Below are 21,455 nucleotides of genomic sequence, written 5' to 3' on the forward strand. Positions count from 1 at the left end.
AATGCCCACTTGCATTTGTATAGTGGAAGTTTAATTGAACCAACATTTATGCTCGACCAAGGTTGGGAAACAAAATAATTGGTCAGAGATGTTGGACTTAAGGATGGTGGAAGGTGGAGACTTTAGTTTTGGAAGGGAATTCTTAAACTTAGGGTTTTTGCGCCTTCGTGAAAGGACATTAACTACTTGCCAAAATTGGGAGAGTGCACAACAGAATAAAAGGACATTAACTGAGTTCATGGAGATTTGTAAAGTTGGATGAGATCACAAAAGAAATGAGGTGCAAAGCTGAGGAGAGCTTTGAAGATAGTTCAAAAAATTTAACTTGGGACCTTTGTAGAACTGGAGCCAATAAAGGCAAGTGAATAGAACTTACAATGGGGGTTTGGATTGCATCTCGTGCAGGACTGGATGCTGAACAGCATTCTGTGGAAACATCAGACGGGTGAAGAGATTGGGATGTTGGGGAACTGTCAGAAGTCATTTTGACTTAAATTGTTTTACAGGCTAATAGAAAATTGACATATTTTAAATCTATTTCTTTTAGAAACAAGGAACTGCAGATGCTTGTTTACAAAAAAACGACACAAAGTGCTAGAGTAACTCAGCGGGTCAGACAGCAGCTCTGGGGAACATGGATAAGTGAAGTTTTGGGTTGGTATCATTCTTCAAACTGGAAAAGGGTCTCGACCCAAAACAGCACCTAATCATGTTCTTCAGAGATGCTGCCTGACCCACGGAGTTACTCCTCCACTTTGTATTTCTTTTGTTTGCCACAAGATGGCAAATGGTAAATAAAGGATTATTTACAGTTCATTATGATTTTTAGGTCTAGCTTCAGGTTTAGATTTATTATTGTCATGTGTACTGTGAATAGCTTTGTTTCGCATGTTGTTCAATCCAATCAGATAATACTACACCTAAATACAATTAAGCCAAACGCAAGTACCATAAGTAGAGAAAAGTGAAAGAAACAGAATGTGGAATATAGCTCTCAGCACTGTCGCTTTTAGTTTTGGAGGAACAGGTATTTCTATCACTGAAGAAGAAGGGTCTCGACCCGAAACGTCACCCATTCCTTCTCTCCCGAGATGCTGCCTGACCTGCTGAGTTACTCCAGCATTTTGTGAATAAATCGATTTGTACCAGCATCTGCAGTTATTTTCTTATATATTTCTACCACTGGTTGGCCCACTGAGTCCGCACCGACCAACGATCCCTGCACGTTAATACAATCCTATACACATCAGGGACAATTTTACAATTTTACTCAACCAATTAAACTACAAAGCTATACATCTTTGGAGTGTGGGTGGAGCTCCCGAGGAAAACCCATGCAACTTACGTGAAGAACGAACAAACTCCGTACAGACAGCACACATAGTCAGGATCGAAACCGGGTCTCTGGCATTGTAAGGCAGCAACTCTACTGCAGCGTCTCTTTGTAGTGCACTAGTTCCAGAGACAAAGTCCAATGTGCACAATGAGGTGAAGAAGAATCGGACTTGGCGCTCGCTTGTGGAAGGACCGTTCGGAAACCTGATAACGGAGGGGAAGAAGCTGTTCCAGAGACTGGTGGTGCATGTTTTCAAGCTTCTGTATCTTCTGCTCAACAGGAGCAAGGAGAAGAGCAATGACCCTTTTTTTTTGCACCATCTGGATTTCAAATTACTTATTACCAAGTTCCCCCCCCCCCCCCCCCCCAAGGCATAATATTTATTTTATAGGATTCAGCAGTATATTGTTTGGACAAGAAATTAAATTGATTTCTTGACAATGAAGTATTACATGTTCCTGGAAATAGGATCACGTAGTGCTCCATAGTGCTGGTTGTATCAGTGTGGGTCATGTCATAAATTAAATCAATCTAGAATAAATTGCAATTGTTTCCATTTCAGGTCATAATCATGCTTGTCTTGGCATGAATCATTCTCGTGGCCCTGACATGGTTTCTGCAATAGGGACTCGCATGATGATGACAATCCCCTGCTGATACTCCTTTTGAAGTATAACAGGGGAGCTGGGACCACAATAGCCTGTGGACTTCTATCATTGTGCACGTCTGGAGCAAAGTGGTCTGACTCTGGCAGTGGTGAACAGGTTTCAGCAGCAACATAAGTCAAATGCCTACCTCTATCCCGATCACCATCTCCCCTCACAATAACTAAAGCAACTCCCGCTCTGCTGCCCCGCTACCCCCTAACTCACCTCCAGAAAACACCTTGAGTTTCCCCACTGTAGGGCTTTCCTAAACCTTGTGGAATCCCAACCTTTGCTACCAATGACATCTTTAAACCTGATCTGCAGCCTAGCCCTGTTCCCGACTTTCTGCAAGAACATACCAGCCGTATTTTAACCCCCTTCCCCACCACGCAAGTAAAAAGGCCCACTCAACACAACAAGACTTGCAAATGCCTCCACTCACCACCCCAAACACGACCCTGCTAGCATTTACCAATGCAGCTAAGTTTTTCTTATGGAAGATAATACACGGGCTTTCCCAGTCAGGTCTGTGGCCTATCTATCACGTTTGGTCACTGCCTCAACTCATCTGGCTCCTCATCCCATCTAAAGTCGTTTTTGCTTAGTCTCAACATTGCATCTTTCTTTGGAAACACAGAAGACTGTAGATGCCAGAATTTCCTTTGGGCGCAGTGTTTACTGGGTAATGATGACATCAGCCATTGTACACATATATTCACAACAACTTGGGCTCCGATTTTGCAAGGCTTTTGTTTGAGGCCTGATAATGAGTGTTCAAAGTATTATAACACTTTGCCAGTATGTGCTTGGTGACAATAAAAGGAAAGGGTTTAGGATGGAAAAATCAAATACTAAAGGGCGTAACTTTAAGGTGAGACGGGCAAAGTTTAAAGGAGATGTGCAGGACAAGTTTTTTTACATAGAAGGTGGTGAATGATTCCTGGGATGGACCAGATTGATTCCTGGGATGGCAGGACTTTCATATGAAGAAAGACTGGATAGACTCGGCTTGTACTCGCTGGAATTTAGAAGATTGAGGGGGGATCTTATAGAAACTTACAAAATTCTTAAGGGGTTGGACAGGCTAGATGCAGGAAGATTGTTCCCGATGTTGGGGAAGTCCAGAACAAGGGGTCACAGTTTAAGGATAAAGGGGAAGTCTTTTAGGACCGAGATGAGAACGTTTTTTTTCACACAGAGAGTGGTGAATCTGTGGAATTCTCTGCCACAGAAGGTAGTTGAGGCCAGTTCATTGACTATATTTAAGAGGGAGTGAGATGTGGCCCTTGTGGCTAAAGGGATCAGGGGGTACGGAGAGAAGGCAGGTACGGGATACTGAGTTGGATGATCAGCCATGATCATATTGAATGGCGGTGCAGGCTCGAAGGGCCGAATGGCCTACTCCTGCACCTATTTTCTATGTTTCTATGTTTCTATGCCTGGTACACTCTGCCGGAGTTTGTGGTTAATGTAGTTGCGATTGGGGCATTTAAGAGACTTCTGGAAAGGCATATGGATATCTGGGGAATGGAAGCATATGGAGGCATGCATTTAATGCAGGCATTAAAGAGTTGGTCTTGGCATTATGATCGGCACAGGCATTGTGGACCGAAGAGCCTGTTCTTGTGCTGTACTGTTCTATGTTCTATGTTTGTTCTATGTTGCACTGGAAACTCTTAGGTAAACTGCCAACTGTTTGTGAAATTCCAGTCCTTTGTTCATAGAGTCATAGATTGATACAGTGTAGAAACAGGCCCTACGGTCCAACTTGCCCACACTGGACAACAATGTCTCAGCTACTCTAGTCCCACTTGCCTGCGATTGGTCCATAACCCTCCAAACCTGTCCTATCCATGTACCTGTCCAACTGTTTCTTAAACGATGGGATAGTCCCAGCCTCAACCACCTCCTCTGGCAGCTTGTTCCATACACCCTCCAGCCTCTGTGTGAAAAAGCTACCTCTCGGATTCCTATTCAATCAACCTTGAACATGTCCTCTGGTCCTCAATTTCCCAACTCTGGGTAAAAGACTCTGTGCATCTACTCCTCTCATGATCTATTCCTCTCATGATTTTGTATACCTCTATAAGGTCTCCCCTCATCCTTTATCGCTCCATGGAATAGAGACCCAGCCTACTCAACCTCTCCCTATAGCACACACTAGTCCTGGCAACATCCTCGTAAATCTTTTCTGAACCCTTTCAAGCTTGACAATATCTTTCCTATAACATGGTGCCCAGAACTGAACCCAATATTCTAAATACAGTCTAACCAACGTCTTATGCAACTGCAACATGACCTCCCAACTTCTATACTCAATACTCTGAGTGATGAAGGCCAAAGCGCCAAAGGCCTTTTGACCACCTTATCTACCTTCGACTCGACCTTCAAGGAACCATGCACTTGTACTCCTAGATCCATCTGCTCCACAACACTACCCAGAGGCCTCATTTATTGCATCCGCTGCTCTAGATGTCAACTTATTTATATCGGCGAAACCAAGCGCAGGCTCGGCGATCGCTTCGCTGAACACCTGCGCTCGGTCCGCATTAACGCAACTGATCTCCCGGTGGCCCAGCACTTTAACTCCCCCTCCCATTCCCAGTCTGACCTCTCTGTCATGGGCCTCCTCCAGTGCCATAGTGAGGCCCGCCGGAAATTGGAGGAGCAGCACCTCATATTTCGCCTGGGCAGTTTGCAGCCCGGTGGTATGAACGTTGACTTCTCCAAATTCAGATAGCTCCTCTGTCCCTCCCTTCCCCTCCTCCTTCCCAGATCTCCCTCTATCTTCCTGTCTCCACCTATATCCTTCCTTTGTCCCACCCTCGACATCAGTCTGAAGAAGGGTCTCGACCCGAAACGTCACCCATTCCTTCTCTCCCGAGATGCTGCCTGACCTGCTGAGTTACTCCAGCATTTTGTGAATAAATCGATTTGTACCAGCATCTGCAGTTGTAGTATACATTTTTTTCTTAACATTTTAAGAACTTCTATCTTCACTGCACAATCAAGGGGTTGAAAGAGGTGATTAGTGTTGTGCAGCTGAATCTAAAATTTATGTGGCATTTAAACTATATATCATTGTAGAATTTTGTGCACAAACTGTAGCTCTTTGTAGTCAATTGCCAAATTTAGTTTCAGAGGTAAAATGAAATACACTGTTGTACTGACGGCATGAATCTTTAGATAACTGCTTTTAATTAATTCTACAGTATAAACTGAAATAGATTCTGAGTCTTTTAAATCTGCAATTCTTTAATCTGCCTCAAGATGGCAGAAGATGAACAAAGGAGAATAATCCTTTTTATTCTTATTTTACTGAAGAAATGATTTAATATAATATCTTTCTTGGGCAATCATTACCCTTGCAAGATTCATCTCATGTATTTTGCTGTACAGATTGCTCTGTCAGTTCAATGAGAAGATACAAGAAGTGTTGCATATTTTGAGCTATTTTTCTTTAAAACCATAAGGTGGCCAAGTTATTATGAATTTATTTATGAGTTAAATCAAAATTGTCAATAGGAACAGGCCTGCACTATGGAAATGTGAAAGACAAAAGGAAACTACTTTTAATTAATTGTAGAAATAGTTATTTTTGTGAAGGATAATGATCATAGATGATAGATTACCATCTATCCCATTGTTATGATTTTAGTTCATGACTGCCCTAGTTTTGCTCATGAAATTTAATTTAGAATATAACTTCCTTACCTCCAAGAAAATACAATTCCCAAAATGTCTTTGTAAAACGCAGCACATGATACCAAGTGATACTGCGAAATGGTCAATTTTAAAGGTTCCATAAACCCATCTTATATTCCATTTAGAATTTTAACAGCAATTAATTCAATGTTAGTTAAAATAACGTAACTATTTAATAAGGTAGGTGCAGAGAAGATGCTCTTCAGCTGGCAGGGTGAGGGGACAAAGCAAGTATAATCTTATAATGAAAGTCAAGATATCATAAGTGATAGGAGTAGAATTGTGCCATTCGACCCATCAAGCCTACACCTCCATTCAATAGTGGCTGATCTATCTCTCCCTCCTAACCCCCTTCTCCTGCCTTCTCCCCATAACCTCTGACACCCATACTAATCAAGAATCTATCTATCTCTGCCTTAAATATATCCAATGACTTTGGCTCCACAGCCTTGTGTGACAAAGAATTACACAGATTCAATACCCTCAAACTAAAGAAATTCCTCCTCACCTCCTTCCTAAAAGAACATCCTTTAATTCGGATGCTATGACCTCTAGTTCTAAACTCTCCCACTAGTGGAAACATCCTCTCCACATCCACGCAATCCAAGCTTTTCACTATTCTGTCCTTCACTATGAGGTCCCCCTCATTCTTCTAAACTCCAGCGAATATAGGCCCAGTGTTACCAAACGCTCATCATATGTTAACCTATTCATTCCTGAGATCATTCTTGTAAATCTCCTCTGGACCCTCTCTGGAGCGAGCACATCCTTCCTCAGATATGGAGGGTATTTGGAGGATATTTAGAGTGAGGTCTGGAAGATCCTGTTCGTGTGTGTATATTAGGAACTCGCGTTCATAAGTCGCGTTCATGAGTCGTTTGACATATTGAAGAGATAGAAATTAACAGACATTTCTTTGGCAATGATATCTTGATAAACAAGAATGATGAGAAAGATGGGACATCAGCCAAAGCCTATTTAGATGATTGACTGGCCATTATCATTAGTTATGTTCACTCTTTTTCATTTTCAGTGTGGAATAGTATGCCTTGTCTTTCGGATTATTATCAGTTCTGACAGTGTTCTGAGTTGCATCTTGCTCCGAAGCCTGGATTTTTCATTGATGTTATTTTAATGGAACTGGTGGGTTATCTGCCGAGTGAACAGTGTAGGCTAATTTAGTTTTTTTTGCAGCAAATTATGTGTGTTATAACTTTTTTTTCCCCCAATGGGATTACTGTTGAACAAACAGTGACCTTGCACTAGAATCGCAGATTGGAAATTCAATCATGCATCGCACACTGTTTCAACCTTTGAAATCCTTGGCATAAAATCCGTGGGCAGTGCGCTTCCAGATTCCCGATGTGCTTGTCTGACTGGCCTGGCTTCCTGCTAGCTGTACAATGTCAGCTAATTACTCCTTCTTTAAAGCAGCAGCTGCAGGTGTGCATAACCACAATCATCTTCCTGCAACCATCACATCGGACATCGGCTGTTAAAAGCACAATTAAGGTTGCTCGTCAGAAGATGGATCTCAGCCCAAAAAGAGGGAGGGCGGGGGCGGAGGGTGGACAAGGGGGGTTGGGGGGATGGAGAGGGGGAAGGGAAAGTGGGGAGGGGATGGGGGAGGGAGAGGAGAGGGTGCTGCACCAATGCAGGAGAGGTTTGGGCCCAACGGGTCCACTTGGTCTGGTGTCTTATATAATCGGTGGAATTGAGTTAGCTGAAATTGCTGAATTTGATATTGAGTCAGACAACAGATGAGATGCTATTCCTCAAGCTATATACATCTATGGACCTGTAATGAACGCCCTTCCTATTCCAACAACCAAAATTGGTAACCATCTGTTGCTTCCATCTGCTTCGTCTATAACAGTACGGCATCATTTCTACAGGGCATTGGTGAGGCCGAATCTGGAGTATGGTGTGCAGTTCTGGTCGCCAAATTATAGGAAGGATGTCGACAAAATGGAGAGGGTACAGAGGAGATTTACTAGAATGTTGCCTGGGTTTCAGCACTTAGGCTACAGAGAGAGGTTGAACAGGTTGGGTCTTTATTCTTTGGAGCGTAGAAGGTTGAGGGGGGACTTGATAGAGGTTTTTAAAATTTTGAGAGGGACGGACAGAGTTGACGTGGGTAGGCTTTTCCCTTTGAGAGTGGGGAAGATTCCAACAAGGGGACATAGCTTCAGAATTGAGGGACAAAGGTTTAGGGGTAACATGAGGGGGAACTTCTTTACTCAGAGGGTTGTGGCTGTATGGAATGGGCTTCCGGTGGAAGTGGTGGAGGCTGGCTCGATTTTATTATTTAAGAGTAAATTGGATAGGTATATGGATAGGAGGGGATTGGAGGGTTATGGTCTGAGTGCAGGTAGATGAGACTAGGTCAGGGAGAATGGTCGGCGTGGACTGGTAGGGCCGGACAGGCCTGTTTCCATGCTGTAGTTGTTATATGTTATATGTTATATGTTATGTAACTGCTTTTGATTATTACTAGATAACAGGAGGTAGAATATTACCAAAACAAAAGTTCGATTTATTAAATAAAAGTTATATTCTTCCTGTAGATTGTTTGGAGTGTGCAGAACCTGACTCAGCTTCTTTACAGTTTACAGGTGAGCTAATTTTTTTTCTTTCATCAAATATGTCCGTTATGAAGTAATTTGCAACTTTACTGCTAGAAACGAGGTCTGCAAAAAATTGGATGTGCAGAATCTACTGGGTGTCGAGGTTGGCGTGCAACGCATTTGCCCACACATTGGTCGTGCCATTCAAGTGGCTGCTGTATTGAGAACGGAATTAGTACCTGTTACCTCTACCTGCTGGTGACCATGAATCCAGCAGATTGACGGCATTGCCATGTGTTCCACTTGTGTGGAGCCAGAGAAGACCAAGGAGACATTTCTATAGTTGAGGAGGAATTTCTTTAGTCCGAGGGTGGTGAATCTGTGGAACTCATTGCCACAGAAGGCTGTGGAGGCCAAGTCAATGGCTATTTTTCAGGCGGAGATAGATAGATTCTTGATTCGTACGGGTGTCAGGGGTTATGGGGAGGAGGCAGGAGAATGGGGTTGAGAGGGAGAGATAGATCAGCCGTGATTGAATGGCGAAGTAGACTTGATGGGCCGAATGGCCTAATTCTGCTCCTATCACTTATGAAAGAGTTGTTGTTCTACATATTTATGCAGGATTGGATGATACCATGTGCTCTACTCACTCTTGGCTTTGTATTCAGGCTGCAGTGACCATCCAGGACAGTTACATTGAAGTGCAGCGCCTCGTCCTGCAGGAGCGTGAGCGATTAGCTCACACCCACAGCGGCCGAGGGAATGTACTCCTCGAGCAGGAGAAGCAGCGCAACCTGGAGAAGCAAAGGGAGGAGCTGGCAAACGTGCGCAAACATCAGAGCCAGCTGCAGCAGGAGCAGCATCGCTGGGAGCAAGAGTGCGAGCGGTGGCAGAGGGAGCAGGAGGCGCGAGAGAGCCGGCTGCGGGAAGGCGAGCAGGAACGCCAGGAGCAGGCCGAGCAGCTGCAACGGGACCGAGAGGAGATGGAGAGCCAGTGGAACGAATACCAGCAAAGTCTGGAGCGGCTGAGGGAAGGCATGAGAACGCTGGAGAATGAAAAAGAAAAGCTGGAGTCGCAACAGAGGCACATAAACTCCTGGAAGCACAGTCGGCAGAGAAGTCTGCCTGTGATGATGTTACCGCAGGAAATCCCTCAGGTACGCAGAAAAGAATAAGATAGATCACTGTTTTCAGATAAGCAGATATGCCTATTGAGGGCGTGCAGCGTAGGTTTACTAGGTAAATTCCCGGAATGGCGGGACTATCATATGTTGAAAGACTGGAGCGACTAGGCTTGTATACACTGGAATTTAGAAGGTTGAGAGGAGATCTTATCGTAACGTATAAGATTATTAAGGGGTTGGGCACGTTAGAGGCAGGAAACATGTTCCCAATGTTAGGGGAGCCCAGAACCAGGGGCCACAGTTTAAGAATAAAGGGTAAGCCATTTAGAACAGAGATGAGGAAAAACCTTTTCAGTCAGAGAGTTGTGAATCTGTGGAATTCTCTGCCTCAGAGGGCAGTGGAGGCCAATTCTCTGAATACATTCAAGAGAGAGCTAGATAGAGCTCTTAAGGATAGCGGAGTCAGGGGGTATGGGGAGAAAGCAGGAACGGGGTACTGATTGAGAATGATCAGCCATGATCACATTGAATGGCGGTGCTGGCTCGAAGGGCCGAATGGCCTACTCCTGCACCTATTGTCTATTGTCTAAAGCTGTACAGCCATGGAAAAATGCCTCTTGGCTCAACTTGCTTACGATGACCAAGATGCCCCATCTACACTAGTCCCAACTGTACACATTTGGCCCATGTCCCTCTAGATCCCTTTCCTGTCCATGTACCCACCCAAATGTCTTTTAAATGTAGTACCTGCCTCAACTCTCTTAATGTTATCAAGCTGGAAAGGGTGCAGAGAAGATTTACAAGGATGTTGCCAGGACTCGAGAGCCTGACCTATCGGGAGAGGTTGAGCAGGCTAGGACTTTATTCCTTGGAGTGCAGGTGGATGAGGGGTGATCTTAATGGGGTGTAAAAAATCATGAGAGGAATAGATCAGGTAAATGCACAGATAGATACAAAATGCTGGAGTGACTCAACGGGACAGGTAGCGTCTCTGGAGAGAAGGAACGGGTGACGTTTCGGGTCAGACTGAAGAAGGGTCTCGACCCGAAACGTCACCAATTCCTTCTCTCCAGAGACGCTGCCTGTCTCGCTGAGTCACTCCAGCATTTTGTGTGTATCTTCAATTGAAACCAGCGTCTGTAGTTCTTTCCTACACAGGTAAATGCACAGAGTCTTTTGCCCAGAGTATGAGTCTCAAGAACCAGAGAACGTAGGTTTAAAGTGAGGGGGGAAAGATCTAATACGAACCTGAGGAGTAACTTTTTTACACAAAAGGTGATGGGTATATGAACTGAGCTGCTGGTGGTGGTGGTTGAAGCAGGTACTATCTTAACATTTAAGAGACATTTGGACAGGTACATGGATATGGTCACAAATTCACAAGTTATTGGAGGAGAATTAGGCCATTCGGCCCATCGAGTCTACTCCACCATTCAATCGTGGCTGATCTCTGCCTCCTAATCCCATTTTCCTGCCTTCTCCCCATAACCCTTGATGCCCGTTCCCATCATGAATGCTCGCAAGAAAGTAATGTAGACAAACAAACATAACCCATGTGTCATAATGTCACGTTCTGATTGCTAATGGCATAGAACACCATTAGAAAGGGCACCTTCACCACAGGATTTGTAATTAATATAATGCACAAAAACTTTCATTTTCATCTCAATGCAATCGTCTATGAATATCTTACCAGAGAATCAATTTAAAACGTTTTGTTCTTAATTTTATTGAAATTCAATGTACAGCTGCCATGTTTATTTTACAAAGGTGTACTAAGGCTAGAAATACCACTTGAGATATACTGATTTCCAGCAGGCAATGCAATACTGTGTTTCTTCAAATACTAGATTGATGAGGGAACTCTATTTTGTCCAAATAATAAGTCATTCCCAAAACTAGATTTTGGGGTGTTTCCATAATTTTCTTAGCAAATAAATCATCCATCCCCTACAGGATATACTGTCAGCCCAAACTAAGAGAACGTTTTAATACCAATATTAGGTTTAGGTTTATTATTGTCATATGTACCGAGGTACAGTGTAAAGCTTTGTTTTGCATACAATCCAATCAAAACAGATAATGCAATGCATAAATTCTTGTTTATGAGAGGACTGTTCAGAAGCCTGATAACAGAAGGTGGTGCATCGTTTAAGGTTTTTGCATCTTCTGCCTGATAGGGGTCGGGAGAAGAAGGTCTTTGATCATGTTGGCTGGTTTCCAGAGGCAGCGTGAAATGTAGATGGTGTCAATTGTGGGGAGTCTGGTCTGTGTGATGGACTGGGCTACTCCACAACTCTCTGCACTTTCTCTACACTCCTGTGGTCTTGGGCAGAGCTGTGATGCAAGTCGACAGTATGCTTTCGATGGTACATCTGCAGAAGTTCGTAAGAGTCATTGAAGACATGGAGGCATTGGCGTGTCTTCTTGGTTGTCGCTTCAACGTGGTTGGTCGACTGCAGATCGTTGACAATAGACAATAGGTGCAGGAGTAGGCCATTCGGCCCTTCGGGCCAGCACCGCCATTCAATGTGATCATGGCTGATCATTCTCAATCAGTACCCCGTTCCTGCCTTATCCCCATACCCCCTGACTCCACTATCCTTAAGAGCTCTATCTAGCTCTCTCTTGAATGCATTCAGAGAATTGGCCTCCACTGCCTTCTGAGGCAGAGAATTCCACAGATTCACAACTCTCTGACTGAAAAGGTTTTTCCTCATCTCATTTCTAAATGGCCTACCCCTTATTCTTAAACTGTGGCCCCTTGTTCTGGACTCCCCCAACATTGGGAACATGTTTCCTGCCTCTAACGTGTCCAACCCCTTAATAATCTTATACGTTTCGATAAGATCCCCTCTCATCCTTCTAAATTCCAGTGTGTACAAGCCTAGTCGCTCCAGTCTTTCAACATATGACATATGGTCATATATTCACAACAAGGAACTTGAACCTCTCCACCATTTCCACTTTAGCTCATTGATGCTGATTGGGCCATGTTCTCCACACTGCTTCCGGAAGCTGATAACCAGCTCCGTCGTCTCGCTGGCTTTGATTGGATAATGGTTGAATAGCTGCCATTACCCCCAAGTCCTTTTTCTGACCTGATCAGAACTTGCTGCATCAAGTAAGAATTTAATTGTTTGGTCTGGGACATATGACAATAAAACACACTTGACTCTTGATTTGACTAGCCATTCAACAGGATCAATGCATTCATGCAACAGCACTAATATAACATCCAAAATTTACCAACGGGGTCCGACACTGTGCTTTTTATTGGAGTATTAAGGCAAATGACAATATGCTTGATCAATAATGTAGGTTTTATGGAGCGTCTTTCTTAAAGGAGGAAATAGAGGTGGAGAGGCCAAGTGGTTGAGGGAGGAAGTTCCAGAGCTGGGACCACAGCCACGACTAATAAAATAATTAAACTAATGCCCAGGAAGCCAGGTTTGGAGGAACATAGATATCTTGGAGACTTGTGGGACTTCTACAATTATTATTCTGTAAAGATGAGATTGCTTGACAAATTAGCATGGATTTCAATGAGCGAAATGGTTTTGTTCAGTATTGTAATAATTCTATGATCCTAAATCGAAGATATATTTAAAACAGCTCCGAACTTCCACTAATAAGATAAATTGTTTGCAATATATTTAATTATAGTGTCTCAAAAAAGCACCGTGTCAATGACAAGCACATGAAATTATAAACTAATGGGGAATGTGACAACGATTTTGTGATGATTTGAAATTGCAAAGCACCAATTAATGTACTCATTTTAAATTAATTATCAGACATCAGAACAGTCTGTCACCCATGAACATATGTGAAATATGTGAAGCTATTTAAGCTCTCTTTCGCATTTTCCTCTTTATGTGACAAATATTGTATTTGCACGGCTTATCCTATTTAATGACGGCACTTACGCACAGTTAAAAATAATAAAAACAGGTTGTACAAGTAGTTCCGAGTAATTCATTTGAACTGCATTTTTATATGTCCTGCTCCTATAGTACATGACATAACCAGCGAGGCAGCTAGGAAGACAACTTGTCAGCATTACTTATGAAGTGGTTGGTTGGTTGCATCAGAGAAATGTCTGTGTACTGCTATTTTAAAACCCTTTCAGGAGATTCCAGAACCTTTATATCCATTCCTTGAATGTATGTTTGAGGTCAGAACTCTGAGGCGTGTAGGTGGGGTGTGGGAAGAGAATGCTGAAAGTGCGAATTTACATCCCACCCTTCTGCAGTGCACAAGATGAGTGTACTAAGCAAACGGTTGTAATTTGGTGAGAAACAAAGTGGGTAAGGCAGCATCGTTGGAGGGGTGACATTTTGAGTCGGGACCCTTTTGCAGACTGGGTCTACTACAGTGATGGTCTTGGGCTCGCATGGTTCACCACCATGATGCTACCTGACCCATGCATTTAAAAATCACTTGGCCAGGTACACGATAGGAAAGGTTTTTAGAAGGATATGGGCCAAACACATGTAAATAGCAGTAGCTTAGATGGGGTAGAAACATAGAAACATAGAAAATAGGTGCAGGAGTAGGCCATTCGGCCCTTCGAGCCTGCACCGCCATTCAATATGATCATGGCTGGTGTCTTGGTCAACATGGACAAGTTGTGCTGAAGAGCCTGTTTGCGTGCTGTATGAGTCTTTGACCTGCTGAGTTACTCCGGCACCTGAGTGTCTTTTGTTTTCCAGTTCAGTTTAGTTTATTGTCACGTGTACCGAGGTACAGAGAAAAGCTTTTGTTGCCGTGCTAACCAGTCAGCGGAAAGACAATACATGATTATGATGGAGCCAGTTACAGTGTATTGATACACAATAAGGGAATAACGTTCAGTGCAAGGTAAAGCCAGTAAAGTCCGATCAAAGACAGTCCGAGGGTTTTACTCAAGATTCCAGCATTTGCAGTTCTTTGCGGCTCCAAAAGTTGTTAATTTGTGCAATAAGCGACAGCAGTGATTAGTTCACTCATTTCAAATGTCTTCATTCCTACAGGCCCTTACACACTCTCGAACAGGAAGCTTGGACCACACGCTGCCAGAGACAGCATCAATCTTTGTAAACGAGGCTGCACTCCACTATTCACTGAACAACCACAACAGGGCAAACAGTGTGCGGACATTATCTGAGTCTCACAAGCTGGAGAGCTCCGATGGTCCCGCCGTGAGGATAACTGAGAACCTGAGGCATGAAGTTCCCGTTCAACTCCTGAGTATGACCAACCAGTTCCTGAAATTCACAGGCATCCAGCAACAGATTCCAGCAAAATTAGCATGTTTCTCCAAAGGAAACAAGGAAAAGAACAAAGGTACATGAAAATAACCTTTTTTTTTAAATAGTTCACAATTGCAGTGTGTACACTCTCCTACAGTGTGTACAGGGCATTGGTGAGACCACACCTGGAGTATTGCGTACAGTTTTGGTCTCCTAATCTGAGGAAAGACATTCTTACCATAGAGGGAGTACAGAGAAGGTTCACCAGATTGATTCCTGGGATGGCAGGACTTTCATATGAAGAAAGACTGGATAGACTAGGCTTGTACTCACTGGAATTTAGAAGATTGAGGAGGGATCTTATAGAAACTTACAAAATTCTTAAGGGGTTGGACAGGCTAGATGCAGGAAGATTGTTCCCGATGTTGGGGAAGTCCAGAACAAGGGGTCACAGTTTAAGGATAAGGGGGAAGTCTTTTAAGACCGAGATGAGAACGTTTTTTTTCACACAGAGAGTGGTGAATCTGTGGAATTCTCTGCCACAGAAGGTAGTTGAGGCCAGTTCATTGGCTATATTTAAGAGGGAGTTAGATGTGGCCCTTGTGGCTAAAGGGATCAGGGGGGTATGGAGAGAAGGCAGGTACGGGATATTGAGTTGGATGATCAACTATGATCATATTGAATGGCGGTGCAGGCTCGAAGGGCCGAATGGCCTACTCCTGCACCTATTTTCTATATTTCTATGTTTCTACTCTGAATCATGACTTTGAGTAAAGCATTTAAAACATCATGTTTAAATCGAAGAAAAAACACATTTTGCCTCAAACCATGCGAAGGTTGGCTATTCACTAGCCTACATTTTATCTCGACATCTTCCAAGGCCAGTGCACCTATTTTCTATGTTTCTATGCCTGGTACACTCTGCCGGAGTTTGTGGTTAATGTAGTTGCGATAGGGGCATTTAAGAGACTTCTGGAAAGGCATATGGATATCTGGGGAATGGAAGCATATGGAGGCATGCATTTAATGCAGGCATTAAAGAGTTGGTCTTGGCATTATGATCGGCACAGGCATTGTGGACCGAAGAGCCTGTTCTTGTGCTGTACTGTTCTATGTTCTATGTTTGTTCTATGTTGCACTGGAAACTCTTAGGTAAACTGCCAACTGTTTGTGAAATTCCAGTCCTTCGTTCATAGAGTCATAGATTGATACAGTATCTCAACGTCTTCCAAGGCCAGTGGAGTTGAAATTGTACTTTGTCTGAACACCATTACGACCGATCATTCTAAACATGAAGTGTAAATTGGCTATTGCATGTGCCTTCACTGTAACAGTGAATAGATTCACGAGCTGTGAAGTCTTCTGGGACAATCTGCGGATGTGAAATTATCCTTTCTTTTCTGTTTTCATACATTGCAGCAATACAAGTCGTTTGTATTATCTTTCCTTTCCAACAGATGAGGATGCCTTTACAGAAAAGAGCCAGGAAATTGAGAAATAAAAGCGATGGTTGCTATATCCTTAGTAAATACATTACGAGCAAAAGGGTGACTAGGGAAGAGAAGATGGGCTCTTAAGGATCAGTGGTCATTCACGTGCAGAGCCATAGGAGGTCCTAACTGAATATTTCTCATCTCAATTCTCTGTGGAGAAGGCAATGGCAGCCTGGGAATTCAGGAAAGCGAATGGTGCCGTCTTGAATCAATCACATCACAAAAGAGGAGGTGCTGGTGGAATAAGGGCCCATATTCTCTCCCTAGTTACCCTTTTGCTCTTAATGTGGATCAGTCATGGGGGTTGGTCAGATTTGTGCAAGGACAAGAAGATAGACACAAAAAGCTGGAGTAACTCAGCGGGGCAGGCAGCATCTCTGGAGAGAAGGAATGGGTGATGCTGCCTGTCCCGCTGAGTTACTCCAACTTTTTGTGTCTATCTTCGGTTTAAACCAGCATCTGCACTTCCTTCTTACACACTATCCTAGGACAAAGTGGGAAGCCAGGGTAGGAATTGCTGGGGCCCTGCCAGAAATATATGTATCATCATTAACCATGAGTGAGGGCAGCACCGTGGCACAGCGGTAGAGTTGCGGCCTTAGAGCGTCAGAGGCCCGGGTTTGATCTTGACAACAGGTGCTGTCCCTATGGAGTTTGTACGTTCTTTCTGTGACCGCATGGGTTTTCTCCAGGTGCTCCCACATTCCAAAAACGTACAGGTTTGTAATATTGTAAAATTGTCCCTAGTGTTTCGGAGAGTGTTTAATATATGGTGTGTAAGAAAATAACTGCAGATGCTGGTACAAATCGAAGGTATTTATTCACAAAATGCTGGAGTAACTCAGCAGATCAGGCAGCATCTCGGGAGAGAAGGAATAGGTGACTTTTCGGGTCGAGACCCTTCTTCAGACTGATGTGAAGGCATCAGTCTGAAGAAGGGTCTCGACCAGAAAAGTCCCATCCCCTCATACTAAGGCAATTCCATTTAATATCAGTGATGGACAATAATGCTGGACTTGCTACCTGGAACTCATGCTGAATAGATGTGCATGCCACTGGCATATTACACAAATCAAAATACACACAATTATTTTCACTAATATGGAGAATATTAGTTTAGTTTAGAGATGCAGCATGGAAGCAGGGCCTTCAGCCCAACAAGTCCGCGTCGACCCGTACACCTGTTCTATCCCACGCACTGGAGACAATTTACAGAAGCCAATTACCCTACAAACCCGAAGTTAGCCACAAAATGCTGGAGTAACTCAGCGGGTCAGGCAGCATCTCTGGAGAGAAGGAATGGGTGACGTTTTGGGTCGATACCCTTCTTCAGTCCGAAGAAGGTTTAAACCAGCATCTGCAGTTCCTTCTTACACCCTACAAACCCGCACATCTTTGGAATGTGGAAGAAAACCGGAGCACCCAGAGAAGACTCACGCCGTGGTCACAGTGAGAACGTGTAAACAACACAAATAGCACCTGTAGTCAGGCTCGAACACGGATCTCTGGCACTGTAAAGTAGCATCTCTATTGTTGTGCCACTATACCACTCCAAAGTAATCTAAAATTTACTTTAGTGCCTTCAGAGGACACAATACTCGTGGACTTTAATGTTAGGAGTGAATCACAAAGTCAGGAGGGACGTCATTTCTTTAATGAATTGATCCAATCAATCTTTCACTGGTTGAGTTACCTGTCCATAGAGATGCAAGGAATTGCAGATGCTGGAATCTTGAGCAAGGCACAAATTGTGCTGAAGTAACTCAACGGGTCAGGCAGCATCTCTGGAAGAAATGGACAGGTGACATTTTGGGTGGGGACCCTTCTTCAGTCTAAAAAAAGGGTCCCGACCCAAAATGTCACCTATCCAAATCTTCCAGAGAAGCTAAACACCACTGAGTTACTCCTGACCCACTTAGTTACTCCAGCACTTTGTGTTTTTCTCCCTGTCGATGGAACCCACCTCCAAAAATAAAACTGTTTCCGAAGATATTTCTGCAAGAAAATGAAACCACCTTTGAAAAGTAGTCAGTTACCTGGGAATACGTGATTTTGATGCATTCCTATCCATTTTCTCAAAACCTAAGGATCAAAAACAAGATCTGAAACAAAAGCAATTTTTGTTAACCCATTAATGGCTGGGGGAACGTGCTGGAGCAGAGAGCCACAGAACCATTGGAAAGTCCTCAAACGTGAGGCAGTTGCTCAAATAGATCAAATGTGACATGACTTCTTTCAGAGTTCCATTTGACAGCTGAGCTCAACATTTAGGTCACCACAATTCCTCAGGAAACCTGGACCCCCTGTGTTTTTTTTCACACATTCTTGATAAAAGACGAACCCTTATCGTGATTCACTTCATAGCGCCTCGCTATCCAAATGTTGAATAGCTTTAGAATCGTAATACCAAATACTTTATCATTTAGAAACATAGAAAATAGGTGCAGGAGTAGGCCATTCGGCCCTTCGAGCCTCCACCGCCATTCAATATGATCATGGCTGATCATCCAACTCAGTAACCTGTACCTGCCTTCTCTCCATACCCCCTGATCCCTTTAGCCATAAGGGTCACATCTAACTCCCTCTTAAATATAGCTTTCTGAAATAGAAGAAAATGAAAATTTGACTTATTTATATTTGCTTACCTTAATTTGTGTTATATAAAAATAGGTTAGAGTTACTTATAATTCAATTTGCAGTTCCCGTCAAAATGTTTTATTTTGACTGCATTGTCGTCGTCTTCCTCCAACATGTATTTCAATTTGTAAAAATACAGCAGAAAATGCAAATGTTCAATTTCTTTCTCCCGTGGTCATTTTGTGTCTTTGTCACAGCTTGACTCCCAGAGCTGTTAGGTGGAATAACATTGTGCTTGATTTATGTCTTAATTGGCCTTCTCAGATGGTAAGTTTATTTTAAGCATCTCTCTGCTCCAGCTTGGCAGATTAGCAATTCAAATCACAATGATGCTGCTCAGTTATGGATGGGTACAATCCATTTGTATAAAATTGAATGAGGAAGAACATTTGTGTAAAAGCCCTCACTATTTGAATGTAATCCAGTCAGCCACATCAAAACCACTATTCCTTTTTTGTAACATGAGATACACAAACGTCACAGATATTTTATTTTTAAAGGTCTCTTTTGCATCTTTTATGATATTACGCCTGCATATTTCTAATATTGTACCAATTGCATATCTTTTGCACCTGCATAAAATAATTAACTTGTGAAATTAGAACAGGGCATAGAATAGAACATAACCTTTGTTTGTATAAAATCTTTTGAGCAACATTTCAGGAGAGATGATGTTGTTAAAGGTAAATGCCTTTACCAGTTTACTAGATATTAAATACATATTTGAAAACTATGAATGCTTATATTAAAAATAGAAAATCATTCTCCATTGGCATGGAGATATACTGTTATCAGCACACAGAGATGGTTAGATTAAGCTTTTGAAATGCTTTTTTATGCTATTTAATGAAACTTACCTTTCCCGCCATCATATACTGTAGTTGTTATCAATATTTTGATTGCAAGATATCAAAATTCTCAGATATTTTATTGTAAAGGTCTCTTTTCAATCTTTCGGCTCCCACCTTAAACCTATACCCCGTAGTTCTGGACTATAGTTCTGATTGTAGCATCTGCTTCAAATATGACACAATTATTGATCTACTGTAACATTGTGTGCCTCAGTAACAGCCAGCATCTCATGGGCATTTTAACCATCTATTAACCTATGCTTCAGCTTTGAAAGATCTGTGAACATACACTCTAAAGCCTCTCTGCTCCTCCACTACCTCGACACAGTTGCGGTAGTGCAAAACATTTTACCGTGAGGTAAGTGTGCAATCAAGTTATTAATGCTAACCATCTGAATGAAGGTTAGACTGGAAAGTTTCATTAAAGGCAGTTGGAAGGAAAGTTTTGGATTACAGTCCAGTGAGTGTGTGAAGTAATGTTTTTGGGAGGAGCACATTAAAAAAGGACATTGTGAGATGTGGAGGAACAGGGAGACTTTACAGTGCATGTCCACACATCTTTCAAGGCATCTGGACAGGTCAATAGGTGGTTAAAATGCGCATGAAATGTTGTCTGTTATTACTGAGGCATCGACTGCAAGATGAGGGAGGTTCTGCTGGAACTGTTATTTTTTTTTAGATTTAGAGATACAGCGCAGAAACAGGCCCTTCGGCCCAGCGGGTCCGCGCCGCCCAGCGATCCCTGCACACTAACACTATCCTACACCCACTAGGGACAATTTTTACATTTGCCCAGCCAATTAACCTACATACCTGTACGTCTTTGGAGTGTGGGAGGAAACCGAAGATATTGGAGAAAACCCACGCAGGTCATGGGGAGAACGTACAAACTCCATACAGACGGCGCCCGTAGTCAGGATCGAACCTGAGTCTCCGGCGCTGCATTCGCTGTAAGGCAGCAGCTCTACCGCTGCACCACCGTGCTGCCGTTATACCATAGCCAGTTTACCTCTCACCCTACTGGTCATCCTTTACAGTTAAGTTGGACTGGAAAGAACATTCGGAAGACGTGTGACATTGTTGCTGGGACTGGAAGCTTTAAGCTGGGAGAAATAATTGAATAATCTAAGAATATTCACTTTGAAACAGAGGAGCCAGAGAGATGACAAAATTAAGATGTATAAAGTTATGAAGTGCCTTGTTAGGGTAAATGGAAAGACTTAAGAAGGGTTCCGACCCAAAACGTCGCCTATTTTTTTTCTCCAGAGATGCTGTCTGAGCTGCTGAGTTACTCCAGCATGTTGTGTCTACTTCCACTTCCCATTGTTGGAGCATCAAACCCAGAGGTCATAACTTTACAGTAATTTGTAGAAGACGGGAGAGGAGAGACGATGAGATCATTACCGATCGACCTCCAAACAGCAGGATTTTAATCTAGTCTCACTTAATCACATTTATACTATTTGCCTCCACAACTCCTTAATGTGACAAGTTCTCTGGAAAAGATGACCTTCCTGAATTCCTTTTGGATATTCGGGTGATAGCATTGTCCCCGTATACCCTGAGGGTGGTCAAGGTCTGGCACTCACTGCCATGAATGGGAGTAAAGTTGGAAAACCTCACCATGTGTAAGAATTTATTTGGATGTGTCCTTAAAGATCTGTAAGGGCTCCAATCCTAGTGCCTGAAGATGGGTTTAGGCTGGGTTCATTATGTTCACATGCATGAGCATGTGCTGGGAAAAGTGGCTTCCTGTAACATAACTTTTCGGAATGTAGCATCTGTTTCAGGCCAAAGTGTAATGTACAAAGCAGTCTACAACCTGTTTATTAATACATTTGACCATTGTGTACTGTGAGCA

At 43.0% G+C, this 21,455-nt stretch overlaps 1 protein-coding gene across 1 annotated transcript in view; it reads left to right on the forward strand.

Annotated features, from left to right (window-relative positions):
• Window positions 1-21,455, forward strand: part of arhgef28a (Rho guanine nucleotide exchange factor (GEF) 28a) — a 242,372-nt gene that overhangs the window by 182,622 nt on the left and 38,295 nt on the right. The window contains exons 30-32 of the mRNA XM_078396613.1: window positions 8,256-8,303; window positions 8,924-9,412; window positions 14,395-14,707. Of these exons, the coding sequence (XP_078252739.1) occupies window positions 8,256-8,303; window positions 8,924-9,412; window positions 14,395-14,707 (850 nt within the window). The remainder of the gene's footprint in view (window positions 1-8,255; window positions 8,304-8,923; window positions 9,413-14,394; window positions 14,708-21,455) is intronic.

Source organism: Rhinoraja longicauda, chromosome 3 (assembly GCF_053455715.1).
Source record: "Rhinoraja longicauda isolate Sanriku21f chromosome 3, sRhiLon1.1, whole genome shotgun sequence".
Lineage (NCBI taxonomy): Eukaryota > Metazoa > Chordata > Chondrichthyes > Rajiformes > Arhynchobatidae > Rhinoraja > Rhinoraja longicauda.